Source organism: Pristiophorus japonicus, chromosome 22, assembly GCF_044704955.1.
Source record: "Pristiophorus japonicus isolate sPriJap1 chromosome 22, sPriJap1.hap1, whole genome shotgun sequence".
NCBI classification, from domain to species: domain Eukaryota; kingdom Metazoa; phylum Chordata; class Chondrichthyes; family Pristiophoridae; genus Pristiophorus; species Pristiophorus japonicus.
The window spans coordinates 4,927,734-4,942,778 of NC_091998.1; the positions used below are offsets into that span (position 1 = coordinate 4,927,734).

The 15,045-nt window shown below is 51.2% G+C and overlaps 1 protein-coding gene across 1 annotated transcript in view; it reads right to left on the bottom strand.

The window, feature by feature from the left end:
* The window catches only part of gbf1 (golgi brefeldin A resistant guanine nucleotide exchange factor 1), a 55,634-nt gene that overhangs the window by 11,311 nt on the left and 29,278 nt on the right, over positions 1-15,045 (bottom strand). Inside the window, exons 12-14 of the mRNA XM_070866382.1 lie at positions 6,746-6,906; positions 3,210-3,456; positions 1,328-1,521 (exon numbers count right to left, since the gene is read on the bottom strand). Coding sequence (XP_070722483.1) covers positions 1,328-1,521; positions 3,210-3,456; positions 6,746-6,906 — 602 coding nt within the window. The remainder of the gene's footprint in view (positions 1-1,327; positions 1,522-3,209; positions 3,457-6,745; positions 6,907-15,045) is intronic.

Genomic DNA, 15,045 nt, shown 5'->3' on the forward strand with positions numbered 1-15,045 from the left:
GGGTATTATTCTTGTGAATCTACGCTGCTCCCCCACCGAGGCCGATATATCTTCCCTGAGGTGGGCGCAGTATCAACACATTTATACGTGGAGCACACTGCATTCAATAGATCTGTGGAACTTCTGCAAATAATGATCCTGTACAACCGACAAGTACAGCACGAATTCACCAGTGCAGATGTTAATGGCGCTGATGTCACCTGGTGACCTAGCCTGCAAGTTACATTTTCAAATACAGGACGGTGCAATATCTGCCTTCTATTACAAATTAGGTACAACAATATAGACCTTAAAGGCTTAAGGAAAGAAACAGCATAAAAGTTAGAAAGCTATACTTCAACACATTTATTTAGCATCATGCAATCTGGCATTGACATGCTGGGTTTGATAGGAGATTTCAAAGTAGAGTGTTCCAGAAACCCCAAAATATAATGACGCCCATCTACCCGTTGCAGCCATTAAGAAATATACACAAAGTGCAATTATTGGAAGACTGATTATAATGTGACTTTCTAAATACCAAAATCTAGAACGAGATAACATTCATTTTTATCACAGAACTCTCCAAACTTTTTCTGGTGCATTAAGAATTACCAAAGAATTAATTTGTTGCACAACTTACAGAGATGGGTATCAGAATCATCAAGGCTGCAAGCTTCAGGGGCCACATTATTGTTCAGGGACTGAGAAGAGGCACAATAACTTCAATATGAAATGCAGACCCACTGTCATTTGGGGATAACTTTATTCAGGTGTTCCATCTGTGAGGGGAGTTTAGTTAAATAACTTTCCCCAAAGGAGAGAGGAAGTTCTTTTACTCTGAAGCTCATCAAAAGATTCTATATATCTTGTGACTTAACTAAAATCTAAACTTCTTTATCCGGTCACCTAAAAAATCATGCAGTCTTTAAAGCGATCAGACACGTTTACAGTTAAGTTAAGGAGAAAGTTAAGGGAACAGGCTGTCCCACTGAATGGTAGGATGAATATTGTTTGGGCCATTACCCACATGGTGAGTTCCTAATTTGAGTCCGACCACGAGGAGATCATCCTGATCCAGGGTGGGGAGGGAATTGTAGCAAAGTATTGAAAGGAAGTTGGACGGCAGATTCACCGAGTCACTCTTGTACAACTCATCAACGAGCAAATGGCAGACGTCTCAGAACAAGGCATGATGCAAAGCTTGGGAAAGGGGAAAGGGGAAAGGGGTTGGAATAAAAATCAGATGACCAGCTGAACTCAGCGACAGAGCAGCTTTACTGAGAATAGGTCGCGTGAACCAAGAACAGGAATGGGAAAGACCTGCTATACTTACATCCTGACTAACCTGTAATGACACAGTGTGGTAACTCGCTGGTACACTGTCATCCTCATCATCATCATCGCTGTGGGACCTCGATGGACGATGGTTAAAACTTTTCGACCGCTTCATGGAGCTCTCTTTCTCCTTCTGCTTCTTCTTCAGTCGGTTAGATTTGTCGAACTTGTAGGTTTTAGCTTTCCTTTCGTGTGTTTTGTACCCTGCAATAAGAAGCCACAACTTTCAAAGACAATGCTATTTAGAAATATTAAAAAGAACAAAACTGGGACATTAATGGCTTGGTGTTGAGCAGGTGTCAAGCTTTTAGCGACTGTTTGGTCTGCTGCTGCAAGACTGCTGTCTCAATACAGTTAAGTAAGCTCAGGATATTTGTAACAGTACACAGGAGGTCCAAGGGAGTACTTGGTAAGGCAGGTTTAACACCATACTCCAGGCAGTGTGAAATCCAAGCCGTGATGCTGCTCTCCAGAATCAACTCATGCCCTGGCTCGAAAATATACCCTCACTTTTGCACAATTGCAAAGCTTCACAGCAAGACTAAAGTTGCTGCATAAAATAACTTTTAAAAACACACAATGCTACCAAATAACTCACTCAGGTAAAAATTATTTACTGCAGACATCTAAAAAATAATCTGCAAGTTAATGAAGACACAGAATGCTTAAACAGTCTGTGAATAGTCACCCTCTTGGGAACTGGGTGGCCATTTTCAGCCAAAGCATGTTTGACAATACAACATGCCTCTCTGGAAACAAGCCTCACACAGTAACTTTTTACCTCATCACTTCCCACTATCCAGGGCCCCAAAGACTCCTTCCAGGTGAAACAGTGATACTGCTTGCAATTTAGTATACTGTATTCACTGCTCACGATGTGGTCTCCTCTACACTGGGGAGACCAAACGCAGATTGGGCGCCCGCTTTGCGGAAACACCTCTGCTCAGCCCGCAAGTGTGATTGAGCTTCCGGTCGCCTGTCACTTTAATTCCCCGCTCCACTCGGCCTCCTACACTGTTCCAACGAAGCTCAACGCAAGTTCGAGGAACAGCACCTCATCTTTCATTTAGCCACTTTACAGCCTTCTGGACTCAACATAGAGTTCAACAATTTCAGACCATAACCTCTGGCCATCATTGGCTCCCTTTCCCCCCCCTCAACATATTTCTTTCTTTTTTTCTCTCCTTGTCTTTAATGGCAGTTGGTCATTATCCCACCATTCACATCCTAACTTGACTAATGTTTTTCTAACTCTTGCCATTACCATTTCAATTTGGCCCATCATCCCTTTTGTCTCTCTAATCTCTCCTGCCTTCCACCTTATCACGGACCTTCCCTTTTGCTCTTTCTTCCTCTCTCCTTTCAGTGCTTGTTCAGAATCTGTTCTTTACGAACACTCTCCAGTTCTGACAAAGGGTCATCGACCCGAAATGTTAACTCTGCTTCCTCTCCATCGATGCTGCCTGACCCGCTGCGATTTCCAGTATGTTACATTTTTACTCACACAGTAACTGTTAGTTATATTGTACCAGAGCAGTACAGGTGGGTATACTTTGAAATCGACAGACACCAACGGAGTTCAAGAAGCGGAATGGTCACATGTTAAGAGTTCACACACACATGCGCTGTGCGAATACGAGTATTGAGATCACAGGCCCAAAAACTGTCGATTACTCAATTTTCATTTAAGAGGAAATGCAATTAACTGGATTCCCCAACAGTCACGCGTGGCGGATGTATTGGATGACCGGTTGGTACGCGTCTGGCACAGGAGACCCAAACTATCACTTGTGCGATTGCAACATATGGTAACTGATATTTCCAAAACCTTAATCTGGTGCTAGCTACAATTCTAGTATTAATCACAAAAAAAAACACTTCTACAAACTTACCGCCATTGAGATTTGCTTCGACAAAGATGCGAATCGTTTTCACACACAGTTCAAAGTTTTCTGGAGTCACATGAGCAGCATCTCTGACGATGAAGGATAGTGACTCCACACACTTGATCAGTGACTTCGTATCGTGAGAGCCCATATCCTGCCCGAGGGTTAGGCTGTACTGATTGACGAGAGGAGAAGGGCCCTGCTTTATACCTTGGCCAGAAGGTTTGCTGATATCTAAATCATCTTTGCCCACCTGCAAACAACACCATGAGCAGTAAGATTTTGTTTTAATAGTTTAAAACCTGGGCTTTAAATAAATACACAACAGTTCTCAAATCACCTCATGTAGGGGACAATGCAAAACACTGCCTCATGACCATACAGATGTTGTCCATTATATACAACAACTTGCGTTTATATAGCGCCTTCAACATAGTAAAACGTCCAAAGGTGCTTCACGGGAGCGTTATGAGAAAAAATATGAAACCGAGCCACATAAGGAGACATTAGGAGAGCCAACCAAAAGTTTGGTCAAAAAGGAGGTTTTAAGAAGGGGAGAGAGGTAGAAATGCAGAGAGACTTAGGGAGAGAATTCCAGAGCTTAGGACCTCGACAACTGAAGAGATGGCTACCAATGAGGATGTACAAGAGGCCAAAATTGGAGGAGCGCAGTGATCTGAGGGTTGTAGGCGGTCAGAGTTGGGAGGGGCAAGGCTATGGAGGGATTTGAACACGAAGATGGGAATTTTAAATTCAAGGTGTTGCTGGACTGGGAGCCAATGTAGGTCAGGGAGCACAATAGATGATGGGTAAACAGGACTTGGTGCGAGGCAGAAGATGGATTCATAAATAGCGGGACATCTGCTTTAATTTAAAATCTTTTCAAAGTACAATTTGATCTGGTTCAAATTTCAGCTAAATCGCTTGATACGACATTAACGCTTCACAGGCAATTAATTCACACACAAGAAATTCTAGAATACCTGCCTGCAATGTGCTGTAACAGCCACTCAAGTAATTGGTCTTTCAGTGCTACTTCACTGTGAATTCAAAATGACTTAACAGCTCTGTATAAACACGGTAAAATGTCCATTTAAGGACAATGTTTCAACATTCAGTAACTAGCAGACTTAATCTCAAGAAGTTTGCCGTTACCCTGAAGAGGAAGAAACAACAATGCCTGTACAGTTCAGGATATCTTTCCACAAACACCAAATGATTTGTGTCACAGTCAAATAAATCGATGTCTGGCAGTATCCCAGATTCCTGTGCTGTGGGAAAGAGTACAGCAGACAGTGATTGCAATTAAGATAAAGGCAGCACAAAATGCATCACAATGTTTAGTTGCCTCACTCGCTGCCACACAAGAATTTCTTGATACTGCAAAAAGAGACTTCAAATTGTTAAATGTGCACAAAGCAATATGTAGTTGGAAGCCAGCACAAAACAACCAGCCTCGTGGTTTGGGCTCATGACTGTGACGGGCGGCAGGGCCTTCTCTGACCATCAACTCAAAGAAGCGCTCACCTTCCGAGGTCACGCCGTGAGTATCGGGAGCTTTCTATTAATCGTCCAGGCTAACATCCCTAGTATTGAAGCACTGACCACACTCGATCAGCTTCGTTGGGCAGGCCACATTGTCCGCATGCCAGACACGAGACTCCCAAAGCAATCGCTCTACTCGGAGCTCCTTCACGGCAAACGAACCAAAGGTGGGCAGCGGAAACGTTACAAGGACACCCTCAAAGCCTCCCCGATAAAGTGCGACATCATCACTGACACCTGGGAGTCCTTCGCCGAAGACTGCCCAAGGTGGAGAAAGTGCATCCGGGAGGGCGCTGAGCTCTTCGAATCTCAACGTCGAGAGCGTGAAGAGGTCAGGCGCAGGCAGCGGAAGGAGCGTGCGGTTAACCAGTCCCACGCACCCCTTCCCTCGGCAAATATCTGTCCCACCTGTGACAGAGTCTGTGGCTCTCGTATTGGAGTGTTCAGCCACCAGAGAACTCACTTCAGGAGTGGAAACAAGTCTTCCTCCATTTTGAGGGACTGCCTAAGGTGATTAAATCGACCATATAATCAACAGGACCCTACTGCAACTTCTGGTGGCAGAAAGATAGCATGCCCTTGAACAGATAAACCTTGTGAAGGAGTTCCCAAGGATGCTCAAACAGAATATATAAGGACTGACCTGTGCAGAGGTTTAGATACCTCTGCAATCTGGCTTCAAATGCAGCACCGATGGTCGGAACGAAAGCCCCCACTGCCTTGGCAGCAAGAGCTCCAAGTGACATATCGTTAACAAGTCCCAGACCAGATCTTTGTGGCACGGACTCACAGGGAAAATCTGCACCTAAATCTCACTCACAGGGCTGATGTGGGAAAAGGAGAATTTTCCAGCTTTGCAGATAGAGGCACAGACGTACGAATCACATGCTGCAACTCTTTCAGTGAAACCGTTTCCCCGCCAGCCAGTTCGATGGTGATTGGCAAAAGATCCAGAGAGATGAGGAGAATATTTTTTTTATAAATACAGCCAGTTGTGATTGGGAATGCGCTGCCTGAAAGGGCAATGGAAGCAGATTCAATAGTAGCTTTCAAAGGGGAATTGGATATATACTAAAGAAGAACTTTACAGGGTTATAGAGACAGCGGAGTGAGACTAATTGGATCGCTCGTTCAAAGAGCCGGCATAGACACGATGGGCCGAATGGCCTCCGCCTTCTATAATTCTACAAAGTGTTCCTGCTTGCATGGAAAAATGCATTCAATATACAACAAGGCACTCAGTGTCATCTTAGCATGCAGCTAATTGTACGCTATCAAGGCATTTCATGATTGATTTAATCGGATATACGTCACCAAAACAGGCCATTCGGCCCAACCAGTCCATGCCGGTGTTTATGCTCCACTTGAGCCTCCTCCCGCCTTTCCTCATCTAAATCTATCAGCATAACCCTCTATTCCCTTCTCCCCCATATACTTGTCTAGCCTCCCCTTACATACATCGATACTATTCACCTCAACCCCTCCCTGTGGCAGCGAGTTCCACATTCTCACCGCTCTCTGGTTAAAGAAGTTTCTCCTGAATTCCCCATTGGATTTCTTGGTGACTATCTTATATTGATGGCCTCTAGTTATGCTCTTCCCCACAAGTGGAAACATTCTCTCTGTATCCACTCTATCAAAACCTTTCATCATTTTAAAGACCTCTATTAGGTCACCCCTCAGCCTTCTTTTTAAAAGAGAAAAGAGACCCAGCCTGTTCATCCTTTCCTGATAGGTATATCCTTGCATTTCTGGTATCATCCTTGTAAATCTTCTCTGCACCCTCTCCAGTGCCTCTATATCCTTTTTATAATATGGCGACCAGAACTGTACGCAGTGCTCCAAGTGTGGTCTAACCAAGTTTTCAACTAGCTCACTGAAGATCAATGAACAGTGCAGCTTCAGACTTATTGCAATAAATGATTTCAACAGATTATTTAAGAACACGGAAACACAAAAAAGTCAAAATGTGTAGGGTGCACTTGTGTGCGACTCACCACCAGCCAGCCACTGCTGGCAATGTCAACGTCCGTGACGGAACGGTGTACCTTGGTCTGCTTGCCGTGCTCAGCATACACTTCAGAGTCTGAGGTGTAGCCACGGTCTGAATTGACTTCACTGGGATGGTAAGACGCAATTTCACTATCGGACTGTGCACCTTTAAAAAAAACACAATAATGTCAATCAACAGAAGTCATGCGGGTCTTGGAAATTTACAATAAGCACCGCCTGAAATCTGGTGATGGGGAGGGTGGGAGAAGATCGCTGTAAAGAAAAAAAATTCGAGTAAAAAAAAACCTCATTTTGTGTATTTAAGATCCGAATTAAACTGATATTCCAACTCCCACTTCCTTTGCCCCATCATTGGCGGTCGTGTCATCATCTCAGCCATGTTCTAGAATTCCCTCCCTAAACCTCTCCACCTCTTTGACCAAGCTTTTTGGTCACCTGTCCCATTATCTCCAGCTGTGGCTCGAGGTCAATTTTTGACTGATAACGCCCCTGTGAAGCGCCTTGGGACATTTTTCTACTTTAAATGTAACTCCAGGAAATGGGAGAAGGAAGAGATGCAGTATGTGTCGAACGTACAACACGAAACAGGCACGTCAGCCCAATCAGTCCGTGTTGTATAGAGAGAGAGAGAGAACTAAACTGTGCATAAATATATATACACACACACACACACATTTCTAATTTCATTATAAGCAGCAAACAATGGAAATCTTCCCCAGTACAGGAGTGGGGAATTCAGCTATATCTCAAGGTAATGTTACTAACGCAAGGTCAATTGATGTACCAGGTACAGTGAATCCGTTTCCATGATTTGACTATAACCCAAGGCCCCGAGGTGCACAGGCAGCAGAAACTGATGATGATGCAGACTGGTTTCCTGTCATTTAATCTTGTTGCAAGTTAGAGGGGCCAAGTTTCGGCCGGAGTTGCTCCTGTTTTTTTGCAGCAACTGGTTTAGAATGGAGTATCTTAGAAATTGCAATTCTCGCCATTTAGTTTGCTCCAGTTCTAGTCAGTTAGAATAGTTTCAGTTTGGAACAGATTTTTTTTTCCAAAAGGGGGCGTGTCCGGCCACTTATGCCCGTTTTGAAAGTTTAGGCAGTGAAAACATACTCCAAACTAACTTAGAATGGAGTAAGTGTAGATTTTTGTACGCTCAGAAAAACCTTGGAGGAGAAGAAGGAGGGAAGGAGCGAGGAGGGAGGGAAGGAGCGAGGAGGGAGGGAGGGAGGGAGGGAAGGAGCGAGGAGGGAGGGAGGGAGGGAGGGAAGGAGCGAGGAGGGAGGGAGGGAGGAAAGGAGCGAGGAGGGAGGGAGGAAAGGAGCGAGGAGGGAGGGAGGGAAGGAGCGAGGAGGGAGGGAGGGAAGGAGCGAGGAGGGAGGGAGGGAAGGAGCGAGGAGGGAGGGAGGGAAGGAGCGAGGAGGGAGGGAGGGAAGGAGCGAGGAGGGAGGGAGGGAAGGAGCGAGGAGGGAGGGAGGGAAGGAGCGAGGAGGGAGGGAGGGAAGGAGCGAGGAGGGAGGGAGGGAAGGAGCGAGGAGGGAGGGAGGGAAGGAGCGAGGAGGGAGGGAGGGAAGGAGCGAAGAGGGAGGGAGGGAAGGAGCGAGGAGGGAGGGAGGGAAGGAGCGAGGAGGGAGGGAAGGAAGGAGCGAGGAGGGAGGGAGGGAAGGAGCGAGGAGGGAGGGAGGGAAGGAGCGAGGAGGGAGGGAGGGAGGGAAGGAGCGAGGAGGGAGGGAAGGAAGAAGAGAGGAGGGAGGGAAGGAAGGAGAGAGGAGGGAGGGAGGGAAGGAGAGAGGAGGGAAGGAGAGAGGAGGGAAGGAGAGAGGAGGGAGGGAAGGAAGGAGAGAGGAGGGAGGGAAGGAAGGAGAGAGGAGGGAGGGAAGGAAGGAGAGAGGAGGGAGGGAGGGAGGGAGGGAGGGAGGGAGGGAGGGAGGAGGGAGGGAGGGAAGGAGAGAGGAGGGAGGGAGGGAGGGAAGGAGCGAGGAGGGAGGGAGGGAGGGAAGGAGCGAGGAGGGAGGGAGGAAAGGAGCGAGGAGGGAGGGAGGGAAGGAGCGAGGAGGGAGGGAGGGAAGGAGCGAGGAGGGAGGGAGGGAAGGAGCGAGGAGGGAGGGAGGGAAGGAGCGAGGAGGGAGGGAGGGAAGGAGCGAGGAGGGAGGGAGGGAGGAGCGAGGAGGGAGGGAGGGAGGAGCGAGGAGGGAGGGAGGGAAGGAGCGAGGAGGGAGGGAGGGAAGGAGCGAGGAGGGAGGGAGGGAAGGAGCGAGGAGGGAGGGAGGGAAGGAGCGAGGAGGGAGGGAGGGAAGGAGCGAGGAGGGAGGGAGGGAAGGAGCGAGGAGGGAGGGAAGGAGAGAGGAGGGAGGGAAGGAGCGCGGAGGGAGGGAGGGAAGGAGGGAGGGAGGAGGAGGAGGGAGGGGAGGAGGGAGGGAAGGAAGGAGAGAGGAGGGAGGGAAGGAAGGAGAGAGGAGGGAGGGAAGGAGGGAGGGAGGGAGGGAGGGAGGGAGGGAGGGAGGGAGGGAGGGAGGGAGGGAGGGAGGGAGGGAGGGAGAGAGGAGGGAGGGAAGGAAGGAGAGAGGAGGGAAGGAGAGAGGAGGGAAGGAGAGAGGAGGGAGGGAGAGAGGAGGGAGGGAGAGAGGAGGGAGGGAAGGAAGGAGAGAGGAGGGAGGGAAGGAAGGAGAGAGGAGGGAGGGAAGGAAGGAGAGAGGAGGGAAGGAAGGAAGGAGAGAGGAGGGAGGGAAGGAGAGAGGAGGGAGGAAGGTGAGGGAAGGAGAGAGGAAGGTGAGGGAAGGAGAGAGGAGGGAAGGAGAGAGGAGGGAAGGAGAGAGGAGGAAGGAGAGAGGAGGGAAGGAGAGAGGAGGGAAGGAGAGAGGAGGGAAGGAGAGAGGAGGGAAGGAGGAAGGAGAGAGGAGGGAGGGAAGGAGCGCGGAGGGAGGGAGGGAAGGAGCGCGGAGGAGAGGGAAGGAGGAGGGAGGGGAGGAGGGAGGGAAGGAAGGAGAGAGGAGGGAGGGAAGGAAGGAGAGAGGAGGGAGGGAAGGAAGGAGAGAGGAGGGAGGGAAGGAAGGAGAGAGGAGAGAGGGAGGGAGGGAGGGAGGGAGGGAGGGAGGGAGGGAGGGAGGGAGGGAGGGAGGAGGGAGGGAGGGAGGGAGGGAGGGGAGAGAGGAGGGAGGGAAGGAAGGAGAGAGGAGGGAGGGAAGGAAGGAGAGAGGAGGGAAGGAGAGAGGAGGGAGGGAAGGAAGGAGAGAGGAGGGAGGGAAGGAAGGAGAGAGGAGGGAGGGAAGGAAGGGAGAGGGAGGGAAGGAAGGAGAGAGGAGGGAGGGAAGGAGAGGGAAGGAGAGAGGAGGGAGGAAGGTGAGGGAAGGAGAGAGGAGGGAGGAAGGTGAGGGAAGGAGAGAGGAGGGGAGAAGGTGAGGGAAGGAGAGAGGAGGGAGAGAGAGGAGGGAGGGAGGGAAGGAAGGGAGGGAGGGAAGGAAGGGAGGGAGGGAGGGAAGGGAGAGAGGAGGGAAGGGAGAGAGGAGGGAGGGAGGGAAGGAGAGAGGAGGGAGGGAGGGAGGGAGGGAAGGAGCGAGGGAGGGAGGGAGGGAGGAAGGAGCGAGGAGGGAGGGAGGAAGGGAGCGAGGAGGGAGGGAGGGAGGAGCGAGAGGGAGGGAGGGAGCGAGGAGGGAGGGAGGGAAGGAGCGAGGAGGGAGGGAGGGAAGGAGCGAGGGAGGGAGGGAGGGAAGGAGCGAGGAGGGAGGGGAAAGGAGCGAGGAGGGAGGGAGGGAGGAGCGAGGAGGGAGGGAGGGAGGAGCGAGGAGGGAGGGAGGGAAGGAGCGAGGAGGGAGGGAGGGAAGGAGCGAGGAGGGAGGGAGGGAAGGAGCGAGGGAGGGGAGGGAGGGAAGGAGCAAGGAGGGAGGGAGGGAGGGAGAGAGGAGGGAGGGAAGGAGCGCGGAGGGAGGGAGGGAAGGAGCGCGGAGGGAGGGAGGGAGGGAGGAGGGAGGGGAGGAGGGAGGGAAGGAAGGAGAGAGGAGGGAGGGAAGGAAGGAGAGAGGAGGGAGGGAAGGAAGGAGAGAGGAGGGAGGGAGGGAGGGAGGGAGGGAGGGAGGGAGGGAGGGAGGGAGGGAGGGAGGGAGGGAAGGAGAGAGGAGGGAGGGAAGGAAGGAGAGAGGAGGGAAGGAGAGAGGAGGGAAGGAGAGAGGAGGGAGGGAAGGAAGGAGAGTGGAGGGAGGGAGGAAGGAGAGAGGAGGAGGGAAGGAAGGAGAGAGGAGGGAAGGAAGGAAGAGAGAGGAGGGAGGGAAGGGAGAGGGAAGGTGAGGGAAGGAGAGAGGAGGGAAGGAGAGAGGAGGGAAGGAGAGAGGAGGGAAGGAGAGAGGAGGGAAGGAGAGGAGGGAAGGAGAGAGGAGGGAAGGATGAGGGAGGGAAGGAGAGAGAGGGAAGGAGAGAGGAGGGAAGGAGAGAGGAGGGAAGGAGAGAGGAGGGAAGGAGGGAAGGAGAGAGGAGGGAGGGAAGGAGCGCGGAGGGAGGGAGGGAAGGAGCGCGGAGGGAGGGAGGGAAGGAGGAGGGAGGGGAGGAGGGAGGGAAGGAAGGAGAGAGGAGGGAGGGAAGGAAGGAGAGAGGAGGGAGGGAAGGAAGGAGAGAGGAGGGGGGAGGGAGGGAGGGAGGGAGGGAGGGAGGGAGGGAGGGAGGGAGGGAGGGAGGGGAGAGAGGAGGGAGGGAGGGAGGGGAGAGAGGAGGGAGGGAAGGAAGGAGAGAGGAGGAGGGAAGGAAGGAGAGAGGAGGGAAGGAGAGAGGAGGGAGGGAAGGAAGGAGAGAGGAGGGAGGGAAGGAAGGAGAGAGGAGGGAGGGAAGGAAGGAGAGAGGAGGGAAGGAAGGAGAGAGGAGGGAGGGAAGGAGAGGGAAGGAGAGAGGAGGGAGGAAGGTGAGGGAAGGAGAGAGGAGGGAAGGAGAGAGGAGGGAAGGAGAGAGGAGGGAAGGAGGGAGGGAGGGAAGGAGAGAGGAGGGAGGGAGGGAAGAAGAGAGGAGGGAGGGAAGGAAGGGAGAGGAGGGAGGGAAGGAAGGAGAGAGGAGGGAGGGAAGGAAGGAGAGAGGAGGAGGGAAGGAAGGAGAGAGGAGGGAGGGAAGGAGAGAGGAGGGAGAGGTGAGGGAAGGAGAGAGGAGGGAGGAAGAGAATGAAGGAGAGAGAGGAGAGAGGAAGGTGAGGGAGGAGAGAGGCGCGACGGAGAGAGAGAGGGAGGGAGGGAAGGAGAGAGGAGGGAGGAGGGAGGGGAGGGGGGAGAGGAGGGAGGGGAGGGAAGGAGGAGGGAGGGAGGGAAGGAGGAGGGAGGGAGGGAAGGGGAGGGGGGGAGGGAAGGAGAGAGGAGGGAGGGAGGGAAGGAGAGAGGAGGGAGGGAGGGAAGGAGAGAGGAGGGAGGGGGGAAGGAGAGAGGAGGGAGGGAGGGAAGGAGAGAGGAGGGAGGGAGGGAAGGAGAGAGGAGGGAGGGAGGGAAGGAGAGAGAAGGGAGGGAGGGAAGGAGAGAGAAGGGCAGGGAGGGAAGGAGAGAGGAGGGAGGGAGGGGAAGGAGAGTGGAGGGAGGGAGGGGAGGGAGGAGGCAGGTGACGCCGGGGCCAAGCCTTCTGCGGGCTCTGGCTTTACAGGAAAGGTGGGTTGGTTCTCGGGGTGTGGGGCGGAGGGAGTCACGGAGGGGTGGCGGCGGAGGTCAGGTCTGGGTGGGGTGGGGGGGGGGGGGGCGGAGGTCGGGTTGCCGGGGGGGGGGGAGGCGGAGCGGGGGTCAGGTCGCCAGGGCTGGGGGGGGAGCGGGGGTCCAGGGAGCGGGGACCGGTGGGTGGGAGGTGAGCCTTATCCACGCACCCAGTGAGGCCATTCGGCCAGGGCTAGGGGTTGCGTGCTTCGGGCCCCTCCCAAGTTTTGGGCGCCTGGAGCTACTGCACATGCGCGGCCACTGTAGCGCGCATGTGCAGAGGTCCCGGCACTGTTTTCAGCGCAGGGACCTGGCTCCGCCCCCCACAGCTCGTGCTGCGCCGCGCCCAGCTCCAGAGGACCTGCAGGGAGCCGGAGATTGGGTGAGTTTTTTTTAGGCGCACTTTGTGGCGCGAAAAACGGGCGTCCAGGTCCAGGCTGCACCATTTTAGGCGCGGCCTGAAACTTGGGCCCAGAATGTGGGAGCCTGCATCTTAACTCACCTCAAATGAGGTGCGAGCCTGTGACGTACAAACCTACAGATCAGGCAATTCCACAGCACTTTAGCACTGCTGATTTTCCACCAGGGAGAGGACCTTGGTGCGTCAGTCTTTCACTTTCAGTTTTCATTTCTGTTCCCAGTAATGCTGGGCTCTGCCATGTAGCGTAGGACCCGACTCATTATCAGAGGTAAACACTGGGGCGAGTTTCACACATGTACTTCATGAAAACTAGCTACTTGCAACCAAAGGCACAATTGTAAACCCGTATTTTCAATGATGTTGGTTCCTCAAATCTGGGAGCGAAACCAATGGAGGAGAACTGCAGGACCGGAACCGATGTCCTCGGCGGAGTGTTTGCTAGTGCTGTTGGGGATGGTTTAAACTAATATGGTAGGAGGATGGGAAGTAAAATGGGGGCAGAAGCAAAAGGTAGAAAGGAGATAGGGAAAAGCGGAGGGCAGAGAAATCAAGGGCAAAAGTCAAAAAGGGCCACATTATAACATTAATTCTGAAAGGACAAAGAGTGTTAAAAAAAACCTGAAGGCTCTGTGCCTCAATGCGAGCATTCGTAATAAGGTGGATGAATTAACTGCGTAGATACCTGTTAACAGATATGATATAATAGGGATTGCGGAGACATGGCTCCAGGGTGACCAAAGCTGGGAACTCAACATCCAGGGGTATTCAATATTCAGGAAGGCTAGACAGAAAGGAAAAGGAGGTGGGGTAGCGTTGCTGGTTAAAGGAGATTGACGCAATAGTAAGGAAAGACTTGGATCATGTGGAATCTTTATGGGTAGAGCTGCGGAACACCAAAGGACAGAAAACGCTCGTGGGAGTTGTGTACATACCACCAAACAGTAGTATTGAGGTTGGGGGTGGCATCAAACAGGAAATTTAGGATGCGTGCAATAAAGGTACAGCAGTTATCATAGGCGACTTTAATCTACATATAAATTGGACTAAGCAAACTGGTAGCAATACGGTGGAGGAGGATTTCCTGGAGTGTATAAGGGATGGTTTTCTAGACCAGTATGTCAAGGAACCAACTAGAGAGCTGGCCATCCTAGACTGGGTCTTGTGTAATGAGAGGGGATTAATTAGCAATCTTGTTGTGCTAGGCACTTTGGGGAACAGTGACCATAATATGGTCGAATTCTTCATTAAGATGGAGAGTGACACAGTTAATTCAGAGACAATGGTCCTGAACTTAAAGAAAGGGAACTTCGATGGTATGAGACGTGAATTGGCTAGGATAGACTGGCGAGTGATACTTAGTTGATGGATAGGCAATGGCAGACATTTAAGGATCACATGGATGAACTTCAACAATTGTACATCCCTGTCTGGCGTAAAAATAAAATGGGGAAGGTGGCTCAACTGTGGCTAACAAGGGAAATTAGGGAGAGTGTTAAATCCAAGGAAGAGGCCAGAAAAAGCAGCAAACCGGAGGACTGGGAGAAATTTAGAATTCAGCAGAGGAGGACAAAGGGTATAATTAGGAGGGGGAAAATAGAGTACGAGAGGAAGCTTGCAGGGAACATAAAAACTGACTGCAAAAGCTTCTATAGATATGTGAAGAGAAAAAGATTAGTGAAGACAAACGTAGGTCCCTTGCAGTCAGAATCAGGTGAAGTTATAATGGGGCACAAAGAAATGGCAGACCAGTTGAACAAATACTTTGGTTCTGTCTTCACTAAGGAAGACACAAATAACCTTCCTGAAATACTAGGGAGCCGAGGGTCTAGCGAGAAGGAGGAACTGAAGGAAATCCTTATTAGTCAAGAAATTGTGTTGGGGAAATTGATGGGATTGAAGGCCGATAAATCCCCAGGGCCTAATAGTCTGCATCCCAGAGTACTTAAGGAAGTGGCCCTAGAAATAGTGAATGCATTGGTGGTCATTTTCCAACATTCCATAGACTTTGGATCAGTTCCTATGGATTGGAGGGTCGCTAACATAACCCCACTTTTTAAAAAAAGGAGGGAGAGAAAACAGGTAATTATAGGCCAGTTAGCCTGACATCGGTAGTGGGGAAAATATTGGAATCAATGATTGAAGATGTAATAGCAGCGCATTTGGAAAGCAGTGACAGGATCGGTCCAAGTCAGCATGGATTTATGAAAGGGAAATCATG